At 39.5% G+C, this 14,926-nt stretch overlaps 1 protein-coding gene across 3 annotated transcripts in view; it reads right to left on the bottom strand.

Annotated features, from left to right (window-relative positions):
• cacna2d2a (calcium channel, voltage-dependent, alpha 2/delta subunit 2a) overlaps positions 1 to 14,926 on the bottom strand; it is a 182,154-nt gene that overhangs the window by 52,839 nt on the left and 114,389 nt on the right. For all 3 annotated transcript variants that reach the window (XM_085274425.1, XM_085274426.1, XM_085274427.1), the window contains one exon: positions 9,949 to 10,087. In XM_085274425.1, coding sequence (XP_085130551.1) covers positions 9,949 to 10,087 — 139 coding nt within the window. The remainder of the gene's footprint in view (positions 1 to 9,948; positions 10,088 to 14,926) is intronic.

Here is a 14,926-nt window from a genome sequence, read left to right as displayed (position 1 = left end):
ATTAGCAATGTGTATGCTGAGAAACAATATTGCTGGATAATTTCAAGACTTCACAGTGAGCACGTAATAAAAAAAGCATACTAAATGTACATTAAGTGAGAAACAAAAAGCTTCCTGCACAGTTCAAGGTAATCTCAGATGCATCCACCGCCTGCCTTCTCCTGCTTTTCGTCTTGTCAACCCAAATTGCTACTCCATATGCCCCCTTTTTCTTACTTCCTCTCTCCTGCTTTCTTCCTGTCCCTTCTTTTTATCACGTAGAGTGGCGTTTTGTTAACAATCTGTTAAGATTTGGTTTATATCCACCAAGGTTTTCAGGGTCGACTTAATAGCTTATTAGTTGAAAATTGACAAAGCCTTGAAAAGCCTTATAACTTAGAAGCTATGATTCTTTCAAATGTGGTGTGCATAGTCAATATAGAGAAAGTAATAATAATAATAATGGATTGCATTTATATAGCGCTTTTTCAGATCCTCAAAGCGCTTTGCAATGCCACTATTCATTCACTCTCACATTCACACACTGGTGGAGGCAGCTACAGTTGTAGCCACAGCTGCCCTGGGGCAGACTGACAGAAGCGAGGCTGCCATATCGTGCCATCGGCCCCTCTGGCCATCACCAGTAAGCAGTAGGTGAAGTGTGTTGCCCAAGGACACAACAACCAAGACAGACAGAGCTGGGGATCAAACCGGCAACCTTCCAGTTACAAGATGAACTTCCAAACCCCCTGAACCACAATCGCCCCACAAGTACCGCATTAAAAATTTAAAATATCATATTACATTTAACCTTTGACCTCTCCTACAAGGTCAATAGAATGATCTGAAGGCCAAAGTTTTAATCATAATCCTATGTAGAACTATTAAAACTATAATTCTTACTGCCATTGATCGTTACGGCAACTTAAAAGTAAATACTGCCCAGATGGTGAGCTTCCTTGGTGGAGGCTTGTGCTCTCAGACTGCTGCTTGTTGTTTCTGCAGCGTCCTCCATACTTATCTCCAGATACAGCGATGCAACACTCTGTTCACAGTTCTGTGCAGATTAAAAGCCATCGAGTTGGAGGTGCAAACAGAGCGTTACCACTGAGCTCGCAAGATCATCAGCTAAAGTATTTTTTTCCAATCCCCATGCATAACCTTAGTAAAACGATAAATTGAAGGTACTTGCAACAACAAAAGTGAAGATGGTAGCTCCAAATACTATTTTCTTTTCGAAGGCAGACCCTAAGAAAGGAACACAGTGGGTGAAGGCTTGCTTTACAAAAGACACAATCATGCAGAAACCCAAAAAGCTAAATAAAACCAGCGTAAATACAATATTTTCATCAATTTAAAAAAAAAAAACTTGTATGGTGAAGTGGTTGCTAGATATGGGGTACTATAAAATTCAAGTAAAACAAAGTGAACTTAGTAACCAGATTCAGTGACTGAATCTTTCGGTAAAGCAGCCTCTTCATTTTCTCTCTACATTGCTTTAATGTGTAGTGGATGCCTAGCAGCAATTCAGGGAAACTGACAGCTAAGATTTTTGTTTTACTGTGATGAGTCCTCTGTCGTATCTCAATAAAGCCTGACTCCACTGTCAGCTCATTTTTTGCTCTTATCTTAAGGCTAACATTAAGAGGTGCTGTGTGAAGTCATTTAATATGGTTAACACTTTTTAAAACAGTTATTCTTGCTGCTGCATTCATGAATTTTGAGCGGTAAATATACCCCAATGGACCAATCACAGTACACCTGCATCGCTTAAATTTACTCCTATGCTGGAAATGTACCTATTTTATGTTAGGACCATAAAAAAAGAATCTAAAAACAGTTTCAAGAACCACAATGGACCCCGGCCCATGCAATGCAGACATGATAAACAGATTGGTCTGAAAGTGCCTATAGATAGTGAAACAAAAGAGAATTTCTCTGAGGAGGGACGACTATTCAGTATGGAGAATAAAACAGGGGGGAGAGGAAAACATTTCACCGTACCTCAAGAATGCTCCTCCAAATACTTTTTCTAATTAAAGAAGAGCAGTAAATAACAAACACATGAAATGTAATTTGTGAGCCTGGTGGTGAGTGAAGTGGAGTTTGCTGTGCTGACTGTTCTAATTAGTGTGCAGGTAAATGATAGTGCCCCTTCAATGGGCACACACTATAGGGTTTGGATGGGTGAGATCGGGGAGGGGTCGGCGGAGAGAGAGCGAGAGATGGAGCCTGTAAATTTGGGAACAAAATAGAGCCCGCAGTGTTTATACGCCTTTCTTCTTTTTTTGCTTTAACTTTAAATCCCTTCCTCTTTTTTCCCCACTTTCTCCCTTTTTCCCCACAAATCACTTTTGCTCTTTTCCACACATTTAAATCTGGTTTGATGTTGAGAGGGGCTGAGTTGATCTCCAGTGTGGTGTGAGCAAGTTGACAGCGAAGCTTCCTCTACTGGAAGGAACCTGGGGCGTGAGAAACAAATAAAGAGCGCATGTACTGCATGTGCACAAACACACACACACATAACTTCTCACTGACAGCGATGACATTTTACATTTAACTGAGGCAAATCGCAAGCGTGATAGTTTTTTGCTTTAAGATGACAAATGTAGCTTTTTATTTAAACTTATCTGACGCAAAGACAAAATTAAACGGGGGTCGTTATTATTTCCTCTTCCTTTCTGAAGAAAACTGAGCCAGAACTCAGCTATGACCCTTTCATATACACCTCTCCATGTTCATTTTCAACATCAGCAGCAGTTTGACTGACAGATGTTTACAAATATTTCTTTTGCATTGATGCTCACTTCTATATATTTGATGCACATTAAAGTTTGCAAATTATACACATTCTGTGAAATTTGTCGTTTGCAGAGGTGAACAGGATCACCACTTTCCAGAGCGGATCTAACCACAGACTAGTGTATTGTAACTTTTAAACAGTGAGGAGCAGAAGAAGCTAGTTTAGGCAAAAAACTGTAATTCCTCCTGTTAAATTGTATACCTAAGGAAATGTTGTCAATTGCGCATTGTTTATAGTTTATACTATTCCTGAATATTCTCCAAAGGATAATTTCTGTTGATGTCTAAGAAAGGCATTTTACTTCAGAGTCTGAGAAGTACAGAAATGTATTAGTGTGCAAATAAATATTCAGTTCATTTCAATTTTACTTATACAGTGCAAGTTAAAAACTGCAGTCATTTAAAAGGTGCTTTAGACTGTGAGGTAATTAAGTCAAATGTATTTATATAGCTTGTTTCAAGAAGAAAAATCATAGAGAGCCTCACAGCATACTATAAAATAGATAAAAATGTGTAGCTACAACAACTAAAAGAGACCAAACTAAGCAAAATCAAGCTTGCACAGGTGGGTCTTTCGCTTATTTTTGACGCTAACAACAGCGTGCTCAGATCTCAAGTAGAAGTGGATCGATTAATCAGTGGGCTGATTTTATTGCAGATGTTAGCCATTTACTGATCTTTTTGTAAAAGCATTTATAAATGCTGATAAATGAAAAGTGTCATCCTAACATAAAGCAAAGTTAAATTAAATAAAGGAGAAATGGGGGGAAAAAAAACACCCTTCAACCCTGTTATCAGTGTTGACATTGCATAGATTGTCCACCAGAGGGCACTCAGCAATGTTGGCAACATGTTTTGAAATGCCACAAATATAGCAGCCAGCTGATCCAAGCAGAATTTGCAGAATAAAAATAACAAATATTAGGGAAATCTGCTTCTTTTGAGAAAAGATAAAAAATTTGATGGAATAAAAGCAGGTATGGTTATTTCGCTGTTATACTGACACTGTTAACAGATGAGAAAAACCATTGTACAACACACCTGACATGTTTATCTTATAGGGAAAATCTGATAATCCCCTATGAGCAAGCACTCGTTGACACTGGGGAGAAAGAACTCTATTTTAACAGGAAGAAACCTTCATTATAACCAGGTTTTTGTTCTCGCCTTTGTTGTTGATAAAAGCAATTTGTTAGCTCAGGTTGGGTACACCCAGAAGGTTGCAATGCAGCCAGTGGCTGCATAAATGGTAGAAAATTCGCCTTAAAAAGTATGGCGTACTTTGAAAAAATATCGGTTGAGTGCAAAGCAAAATTTGCAATTTTGAATGAAGCAGTGGGTGGAAGACAGACAACCAAGTATAGAAAGGGGTGGTAACAATGGCTATGGTGTGTGTGTGTGTGTGTGTGTGTGTGTGTGTGTGTGTGTGTGTGTGTGTGTGTGCGCGCGTGTGGAGGATGGGGTGGGAGGGTTAATCGTACCATGCAGAACATTTAAGCTCTGCTCTTTCATCTGCACACACAATCAGCCAGTTGTAGCCATTCATTTCTAATAACCAAGTTTGTGACTGTGCCTGACTACAATAGCAAACTGACAAGATGACGTTAGGCTGCTGGAAAAGAAGCAGCATGCGGCGGATTTAAACTTCAAATTTCATGAAAGGCCTTCCCACATTCAGTGGTGGTTTCCTTTATTCCCTGCTGGGAACAGTGGCTGCTTATTCTCCAACTAGCACTAATGTATTCCCAAATTATGTGTACAATACACACACATTTGCACACAATTTTAAAAAAAAGTCTCATTTATAACATCCTATAATTTCAAATTTCAACATGCAACACTGAACACAAATGTCTATCTATCTATTTATAAATATGTAAAGGGGGGGGGGGGGGGAGCAATGCAGCATGGGAAAAGAATTAGTAAGGAATAAGTCACATAATAACTTGTTTTTGTGAGTCTGTGATCAACTTTTATTTACTGCTCTTTGTATATTTAGCCAAGTGCTTTCAACATATAAGCAGATGTGTCACGAGCTCTGTTGCTGATTTTCTAACCCCTACACAGAACAAACACCAGCACATCTTTGTGACCGACAGTACAGAAACAGTTTGCATGTTTGCTGATGTTAGTTGAGCTGCGTGAATAGTTGCATTTGAAATTAGCTGCCACTTAGAAAAATGCACTCTGTTTATGTTTGTGCCTTTTCATTAGCTAGCTAGACGCTTAAGTACAGCGACCGCAACTTTACATCTGCACCATGAACACATCACAGGGATGAGAAAAAAATGCAATCATTTCATTATTTTCTTATTACTGAGCAGGTATCTCTGAAAGCAACGTTGGGCTGCAGCACACGCAAAATTCATTCATTCACCAGTGATATGCAGGAACCTGCCTACCAGATTTAATTGCTTGTTATGTGAAGGTGTCAAAAGCCGTTCTGGATCATTATGGGCCTCTTTAACCCCTGCATATATTCCTCTCACTGCTTTTATACTTATTTTTTAATCAATATTTGTGCTTATTTGTTATGTGAGATTATGAGAGCCCTTCTTCCCTGCAGCACCCCACTACTTCTGCAACCTCTTCCTCCATGGGCAACACCAGCCACCTCAGTTTATTCCTCAGTGGTTGTGTTGTGATGTCCATTTTGTAATAGGCAATGATAATTAGAAGAAAACTGTATGAATGTTTGACCTAAGCTAATTAGAAAGTTTGCAGACTTGGCAGCAGGAATCAGCAGCGGGATAATGAATCATAAAATGGTTCATTACTGCGCTCAGGGAACACTCTCAATCTCAATAAACGGACATGGGGCCTAGCAGACAAATCAAACCAAGACGCATACCTCGCCTCATTTACTTGCTGAAAGGATCACAATAAAAAAAAAGGAAAGAAAATTCTTTTTTTTCCCCTCACTAAATGGTTTCTATTATTAAAGTGTTTCTTCTCCTCTCACCTCTTTTCCTTCTATCTGTTCTTCTATCTACACCTCTCTCAAAGTCCATCTCTAAGGACACCCATTTGGATGCAATAGAGAATACAAACTGCCATTTTCTGTAAAATAGTCAATTTATTCAGTGCATTAACAATGTGTGCAAATCAAAGCAAGCTACTTCAACTACACAGGGCATGCATGCTAATAAATAGCACACTATCTTCGATCAACTGTTGAACATTATGCTGTTCTTTGGACTGTACACTGTTCTTCCTAGTGTTTTCTTTTTCCTCTGGCCTCCCCTGAGAAATAAGTACTGAATCTACCCACATACAATGTTTCTGCACTTCAGACCCAGAGGACAACAAACCGCCCACATTAGTTTCCTCAGACATCCAAGGCACCTTGCAGGCTCCCACTGGTAGGACCACAGCAGAGCATGACATATAGATAACAATCCACTCTGACTGTGTCTGTAGAGCCGTCATAAAAACTTGATGTAAATTCCTTTAAGTGTTAGTTAAAATATTCCACCAGCTCAGTAGTTATCTACTCATACATATACATGTGGATAGTTTACACACACATTAAAAGGAGACTACACCAACACACATACAGTGTTGAACTGTGCTCACGTGTGACACACTTTACCTTAAGATCGATCCTCGTTTCAAAAAGTAAAAACTTTTTGTCAGGACTTCATCTGTACTCAGCATATATATTATATTTTTATACGCCAATAAATTGCCTGGCAATGACACATTTTTAGCCTTTATGCAGCTACAACACTTTATGAAAACATCTTATCGTTTTAATTTCACAGCGCTAACACTAACTCAGCTTTGATTTATACATACCTAGCAATCACCTGGCAACAGGGTAAAATTGCCCATTTTTTTCCACATAAACTATTTATTTTTAACTTTCTTATTGTGATTAAGTACACCAGTTTGCCAGCAGCACAGAAGGGTCAAACAATGTACTAATTAACATAAATTAGCACTTTTTTCTGTTTTCGTTTTCTTATTTAAGACAACGGTGTCAAAATCAATAAAGCTGTGTCTTTAAATTGTCAGAAGCTGGTTGATCTGACTTTCCACAGCTTCGTCTGAAGCGATATGCAAAACCAGGGTATCAAACATAAGGCGGGGGGCCAGAATGAGCCCAGCAAAGGCTTTGGAAAAAGTGAAGGAAGGCATAGATGTCAAAGTCTGGGAGAGGCAGACTGTGTGGAGTGACGAAGAGGACCCAAAATGCGGACACCAAGGAACGTGGAACAAAACTTGAATGTTAACAGAAAGTGAGCCGTTTATTAAGGCTGGTAAAAGATTACAAAACAAAAGGCAGAGATGAAGCTAAACGATAACTTAAACTGGAGAAACTAAACATTAAAAAAAACAAGAAATGAAACTTGACATGGATACAAAGATACATGGAACATGGAAACGTGGCACAAAGGACAACACAACCTGACAATAAATGAACAGAAACACACAGACTAAGGCTACGTCCACAGGTACCCGGGTAGATTTTTCTATGCGTTTTTATCCTTTCGTCCACACGTAAACGGCATTTTCGGTCACTGAAAACTGAGATTTTTAAAAACTCCTGCCAGGGTGGACATTTTCAAAAACTCAGGTTTTGCATTTTCGTGTGGACGAAGAAAACGGAGAAAATGCAGCGCAACGCTGTGCGCCACGTTATTGTTTCGGTGAAATGGATTTCTACAATGGCGGACTTAGACAAAATACTGTTACTGTTAATTTTACTCTCTGCAGTGTTTACATGCTTACATATACACACACAGTTACTGTCCCTCCACACATAGGACTCAGTTCTGCTTCTATGCGCCATCTTTGTTTACTGTTTCCCACTGAGGCTTCTAGACTTCTGATTGGCCAACATTTCTACACGGTTAGGTATATATCGCCACCCGTTGCTTTGGCATGTTCCTAGCAGCGTTTTTGCCTTTACGTGTGGACGGGATTTAAAAAAACAAAAACAAAAACGAAAACAGAAAATCTCCGTTTTCAAAAATACCCGTTTACGTGTGGACGTAGCCTAAACAAGGGTGATTAGGGGAAGTGGAAACACACGGGGAAACAGCTGACAGTAATCTGACATAACGAGACAAAGGAAGCAAATCTGACTACACTGACATAGGACACATACCTTCAAAATAAAACAGGAAATATGAGACGCAGACATGGCAATACGAACTTGACAAGATAAGACACGCAGCATGAAACACATAAAGGGCTCGGGGAAACTTAAACACAGGGGTAGAAAAACACAAAAGGAATCTAATAAACAACTGAACTTAGCTAACCTAAAGAACTTAAACATCAACATCCAAATAAACTAAAACTTAAAACGCTGAGTCAACAGACCCAGGAACATGACAAAAATTTAAACTGTTAACGGTATTTTGATAAGTTTTACAGCTTTTACTGTTGATAAAGACCTCACCTATTGTCATTCATAGTACACCAACGCAGTTAAGCAATAGATAAACAATTAAATGACAGAAAGGTTTCTGTTTTTCACTATCTTCTGTGAATGAACCAAACTGGGCAATGAGCTGCCAGAACTTTTTCAGTAATTTTACACATTTGTCATGTCGAAAAACTGAGACATACAAAATTGCACTTTTTATATGAAGATATTTGAGAGATTAAATGTTTATTTAAAAGTCTTTACACTATAAGAAAGGAGAGTTTCACTGTCCTGTCTGGTCCGCTTAACACTTTCAAGCTTGAACCATGAAAACTTCTTTTCTGATGAAATTAAAATAATGATGGTAATTCAAATATATGAGTTCTAACTTACATCAATAAAAGATATGATATAGCAATTTTGCAATTTATTGCTTGTGTAATTTCTTTTGGCTTTTTTGGGGAAAAAATGTGTCATGTGTCAAATATGACACACTTGGCTTCACAAGGTGTGGCCCATGATGTAATATTAGATGGACACTCCTGCTCTAAGAGCTGCAAGGATTTTATAGATCAAGCAGATTGAATTTACTTTTTAACATTAGCTAAAGGAAGCTCTACCTTTAGTATCTAAAGACTGATTCCAGGACATTTTTAAACAATTAATGCACATTTGTTTAACAACGTGTTTTTCAATTGTGTATTTATCCGCAGCTAAAACACAGCACACATGTTCATAATGGAGTTGGCACAAAGTCTGCAGTTGGTAATCTCTGCACAGCAGACCGCACTATGGGAGCTAACTAAACAACATTAATAGTAAACATTTTCCACAGAACAGCGGAGCAAAAACTAACTCTGTGCACAGTACCACTCTACTCCTGTAGTCTCCACCAGCCTCAATCAAGAGGGCTTTATTCTCTGACTCATATCTTCAGTCAGGGGAACCAGAGCTGCAACAAAATGGCTCCGGGAACAATGTGCAGGCCTGATTGCTCTATTGTGAGTTAGCTGTGGCCTTTGACATCTCCTCCTGAACCAAGAGTGTCTAATTCTGACAAGATTTGTCTGGAGACACAGCTGGAGGGCATTGTTACAGACAGGTGCCATATACTGCCTGTTCAACAAAGACAGTGAAGAGCTAGACAATAACAGAAAAGGGGGGGGGGGGGGAGCTGCCACTGTGAGAATGGCTGTCTGTCTGCACATGCTGTGGTTTTTGAGTCTTTAAAGAGACAGGCATAGAATATCCAAAAGGTTAGAGGTGGATAACAGAGGGAGCATGCCAAGAGAAATCAGAGTCCCGGAAGGTGCGCGTGTTCGCTTTTGTCCATTTGGCAGCGACAGAGTAAGGAGAGTGTTATGTCTACAGGGCAGGACAGTGCCAAGCAGGGAGGGCAAGGTCCATGAGCAGGGGGGACTGTGCCCACTCATGACAAAAGGAAAAAAAAATAATAGTGCAGATCTGGTGTGAGGGAGTGACTGTCATCAAAAATCATGTTAGTGTGTTAAAGTGGAGGAGGGAGAGATTGTGTTAACATGCTGAGAAAAAGAAGAGAGATCAAGTTAAAACAGACTGTCATCTATCCGTGACCCACTGCTACCTACGAAAAACAGGCCTTTTGGTGCATCCAGCACATATGTGAAAGCTGCTGGCAGCTGTGCAAATCCGAAGGTGCATTCAGTGTTATGAATTTGCCTTCCTTTTCACCGTTTCGCCACCATCTCACACTGGCCATTCACACACATACCAACAATGTAAACAATAGCAGCAAAAAAGTTGTAACTTACAGCCTTTGTATATGTCTGTAGGAATCTGGACTGCACTCGAAGAGTAGTTGACCTTGTTTTTAAAATTGGGATCGTCCACAAACTCCAGTTCCAAAGACGATGAAGTCTCCAGTGGATTCTCCTCTTCCCCGTCCTCGGTCTGCAGACACACACACACACACACACACACACACACACACACACACACACACACACAAATCTAAGTGAGAACACAAATAAGAACAGACAGGAAAAAGATGGAGAAACACGCTAATGTAGAACCGTATTTTGTCACCTCGCTTATTGTGGTTTTACAGGACCTATTGTCTGCTTCATGGTTTAGATGCTTCGGTTCTCGTAGGAGAACAATAGCAGGTATTAGCGCAGACACCAAACGGAGGTACTCATTAGTACTCCTGATGACAATCTCAGACACATGAGGTGTCGCACAAATTAACCCCAACAATAACTAGCACCTAGCACCACTTAATCACGGTTTAGTATACCGCCAGGACGAACGAGAGCAGCGCTGTTTCACTTCTCTCACCGATGAACATTTAACATTTAAAGAAATAAATAATTAGCATCTAATTTTTCTACTTATAGCATGTTCAGCGCCGAGAGTAAAGATGAGAAAGCTTGACACATATTACATTAGGAACTCTAGATATCAAAGAGAGCCTGAATATTAAAAAAAGAGCTAAACTGACATTTGAGCTTTTTATCTTGATAAGTTATCACTGTAGTACAATCTGTGCCTGTTAACACCGGATGAAGAGATTTTAGGTTGTGAAAAAAACAAGATATAAGCCTGCCGCCTGACTCTGTTTATTAGCTCATCTTGATCTGATATTACTGTGTGTGCCCTCTAAAGCCCTGTTAGATGCACTTTCTAAAAAACAGGTAAAGCTGACAAGTCAACGTCGTTGACTCCTTGCTACAAAGTAAAAAGAAATATTAAATTTATGTGTACTCATGCACCAACCTGTGATACAGAAGTAACCCTCAGCAAACTCAGGCATCGTGCTTCTCTAATTCCTTTTTTATTAGTGATCCTTCATTTGATTTCATTCACTTAATGCTTGCAAAACAAAAAACTCATATCTCAGATCATTCTTCGTGCATTTGAATAGCCAAAGAGCAGCATTTCACATCGCATCGCTTTGATAAAGCAGCACGGGTTAATTGGACCTGACATGAAAAAAAAAGGTTGTTTTTTGAAGAAATTAAATCAAAACCCCACGTCCAGAGCAAAATTTGATTGATGGGCACACTTTAATTGACTATTAAAATGCAATTACAAACTGTTGTCGAAATGAGCCGAGCGATAGCTTTGCTGAAGCCCCATTGACAGACAGCAGAAGAGACGATGAGTATTGTGAGTATTGTTCCCCAGCTCAGGGGAAAGTTTTCATTACTATAAATAATATATTATAGCACAGGAAAAATATACATTGGGAAATATACAGTATGCTTGCACATATGATATTTAACCCATAGACCACTACTTTATTTGTGTTTTTAAAATAGTTAAACATTAAAACTAATGACCTCTCAAAAAAGTGTCTAGTTAAATCTAATTTACCTAACTGGCAATGTTTTAGAAAATCAATTAATAATGAGTATTAGTTCCACTAACTAAATTACTAATTCAACTTAAACTCATGGCACAATGTAATGTTTTTTGTTACAAGGTCACCTATACCCATTGTTTCTTTAATATTAGAGAGTTTACCTCCTCTGTTTAGTTATACTGAAGATCTGTTGCACACAACAAATGTAGAATAAAGTCTACCACAAATTTTGAGTTTGAATTTAAGAGGAAAGACTTATAAAAATACAATTCACGTGAAAAATATTTTGAATTTAGTAAACTGGTAATAAAATAGCAAAGTTCTGCTGCGGTGTAAAAAGAACTATGATTGAACGCATCCTGTCTGTAAAAGCTTCGAGTCTTGCCCTATTCTATTCTGTCTACTTTTGGAATAATTCATATTGTAAATGCAAACAGTTCTCTCATTTTCACAGTGCTCATATGGATCCTGCTGCTTGAGGTAACCCTGTGAAGCTTCAGGTTTTTAATACTGTCAAAAGAAAGACACCTACAAACAGCAGTAAGCAAAAACCACAACCAGGATTAATTCCTTTATAGACAAGCTTGTGTGTGCTTTTTTATGCTCTTTGTAACACCAATTAACCAGTGCTGCAGCTGAAATGTGGAAAAACCCTGATGTTCAGAGTTGTTTTGTATTTTTTCCCTGAAAAAAAAAATCACTGAGTTGGCAGCATGAATAGAGCGCATGTTGTTGTGCATTGATTACATGTATCAGTTTTGATAGCAGGCACCGTTTATTCCTTCATATTGTCAACCTGTGACTGACAGTTCAGGGGGTGCACTATGTTCATTACTGTAATTAAAAACCTGTTTTTGTTGATATGTTGTTACTGTAACCCTGACACAGGCAACCGCCTATGTCAGCCACATTGGCATGTGCCAGGATTTTTCAAAGTCTCTCTCTTTAAACACTCCCAGTTCATTAAAAGTTACAAACACAATTCTTACACTATCAGGCAACAACAACAAATACACAATACACATAATGTTGTCCTCTTGTCCTGGTTTAATGGGGCTTTTTATGTTCCAACTTCATAAGAAAAATAAACTGAGGCTAAGCTAGAGAGGGAGGTAATTTTCTAAGAAGGAAAACACATAAGAATTAGTTACTGTAAAAGCATGATCACACTATAATATTACTGGTTACACAGGGGTTTGATAGCAAATAGATGTCTGCTGGATTCATGTCAGTTTAACATATTGTTTCCACTGTGAATCTGAAATGCTTTGAGCTTTGACTATCAAACAACAGTGAACCTGATTGGGTTAGGGATGTTGGCTTTTCAGCGGCACTAACTGTGAGTTTGTTTATCACTCAGTGTGACACTAATTCTGTCAATGTCGGGCATGGAGCCTCTTTTTTTTCCTCCCCTTTCTTCAGAAGAGCCCAATCATAATTAACCAAGGCAGTGTCTAATTAGGAGCTGAATAAATCCACACAGGAAAGACTGATTGGTTCATTTTCTTCAACCATCCACCACCTGTTTTGCCCCATTCATTACCCAATTTGTTAATTTTATCTACCCGTTCTCAAGGTTTAATTAAAGATTGAAGAGGCCAGAGATGACATTTTAAAGCTTCTTTCTATCTCACCTTCAGCCAACCAGGGCTAACCTGAGACATACTGCTTGTGACCCTGTGTATGTGCTTGCGCGAGAGAGTGCTTAGGTGGAGGGAAAGAAAAAAAGACTATGATAACCTAAGACTAAGATAATCCTTTTAAACAATGGCTGGTTCACAGAAAGCAACAATATGAGCACTAAACAGATGTTTAACATGCTTAACAAGTAGTGCTATTTGCATTTGCACGTCACATCTGAAAAACTGTGAAAAACCATTTCAATTTTGAGTCACAATTACACTAATCACACTTGTAATAATATATTTTATGTGTCTGATGCTTGTCCTCCAAGTAAATTACAACCTAGTGAGACATGATTGACAATATTTTTCAGCCAGGCAGATATAAGTATTGTGCTGAAAGCGGGATCACGCAGTCCAAATAATATTTGCATTTTCACCCGGGATGCTTTGTCTGCTCTCTGCCGAAGCGTATCTTATAATCTTTTAGGAGGTGAGAGGGAGCTGCTTTTGTTTGTTTTTGCAAAGATACAAGTGTTTTAACTCACGGCCACACGGGACCCAAAAGTCACAGTGTTATTTCACATCCAAACAAACTCGCTATTTAAAAAGCTCGATAGCTGAACATATCTAAAGAGGCAAATAAAACATTCTTCAGCTTCCACATTAGAATGAACATCAGACATGCTTTGGGACATGACCGGTTTTTAACTTAAAATGAATCATCGCATTCCACATTTATATCAAGCGCACACTGACAACAGGAGAAGTTAACAGGGTACAGTGTAGAAGAGAGAAAAGAGCCTGCCAGTTACTTACCATTCTTGAAAACAGTCTTCAAACATCCCATTGCTCTATCATTAAAAGGTTTTTACTCAAGAAGTGGAGCTTAACTGAAAGAAAAAGTCATCGAGGGAGGAATCAAGATTCAGACAAGGGAGTACTGGTGGACTACTGTTGGGATTTTAGAGAGGAATGACCTCTGCCTGACTTATCCTGTCTTTTTTGGGGGTGGTGGTGGTTGTGGACTTGGTGATGTGGGGGTCAGAGGTGTGTCGCTGGTTTGGCCTCAGCGTGCCATGTTAATGATGACCGATGTTCTCCAATTAGATGCGCTGACAGGCCCTAAAGTGCTGTGTCATTAATCAAGGGAGTGGCGTGCACAAAGAGAAAATCACATCATGATTTATTGCTCCTCTGCCTCCCTTTCTCACTCTCTTCCCATCCTTTTTTTGTGCTTTGGTGATCTAAAGAGGATTCTTGCACTCCTCCTTGAAACTTAATCAATCAGCGGGCACGGGCTCCAAGTGCACCCCATCCTGAGGAGGAACTGCAGGCTGCAACCAGAGTGGCGGCCTGGTGAGACCAATGATTTGCTGGGCTTTTCTGCTTCTTTGAATGCCACTCATATTCTTCAGTGTGAACGGCACGAGTGATAGAAATTGTTCCCACTGTATGAAACTGCGATGTGACCTGTGTTTAGGTCTGAGGTGTCTCGATGAGCACAGAGGTCTGACAACCATCGTGGTCCAGAGGAAGGAGAAAACTCTGGAAATTAGACCGGAGGGAGGACATCTAAAATCACTGTCACATGCATGTCAGCCTAGCCCTGCTCTGTCACACCAGCTCACCATATAGCAGTGTCACCTCGCTAACGCACACAGACAGCCCAGGGGCCTATGACCGGAGGAAGGGGAAGGCGGGGAGGGGTGCATCAACACCAAGAAGGGAAAGGATGGGGTAGGGTTGCAGGACACGGTGGCAGGGGTAGGAAGTTGAGTGGGTGGGATTTGGGGTTTAAGG

The sequence above is a fragment of the Mchenga conophoros genome, linkage group LG5, assembly GCF_057382185.1.
Source record: "Mchenga conophoros isolate Kocher_MC1m ecotype Shallow Benthic linkage group LG5, M_conophoros_male_GT1.1, whole genome shotgun sequence".
Taxonomy (NCBI): Eukaryota; Metazoa; Chordata; class Actinopteri; order Cichliformes; family Cichlidae; genus Mchenga; species Mchenga conophoros.
This window is presented reverse-complemented; position numbering and strand designations above follow the sequence as displayed.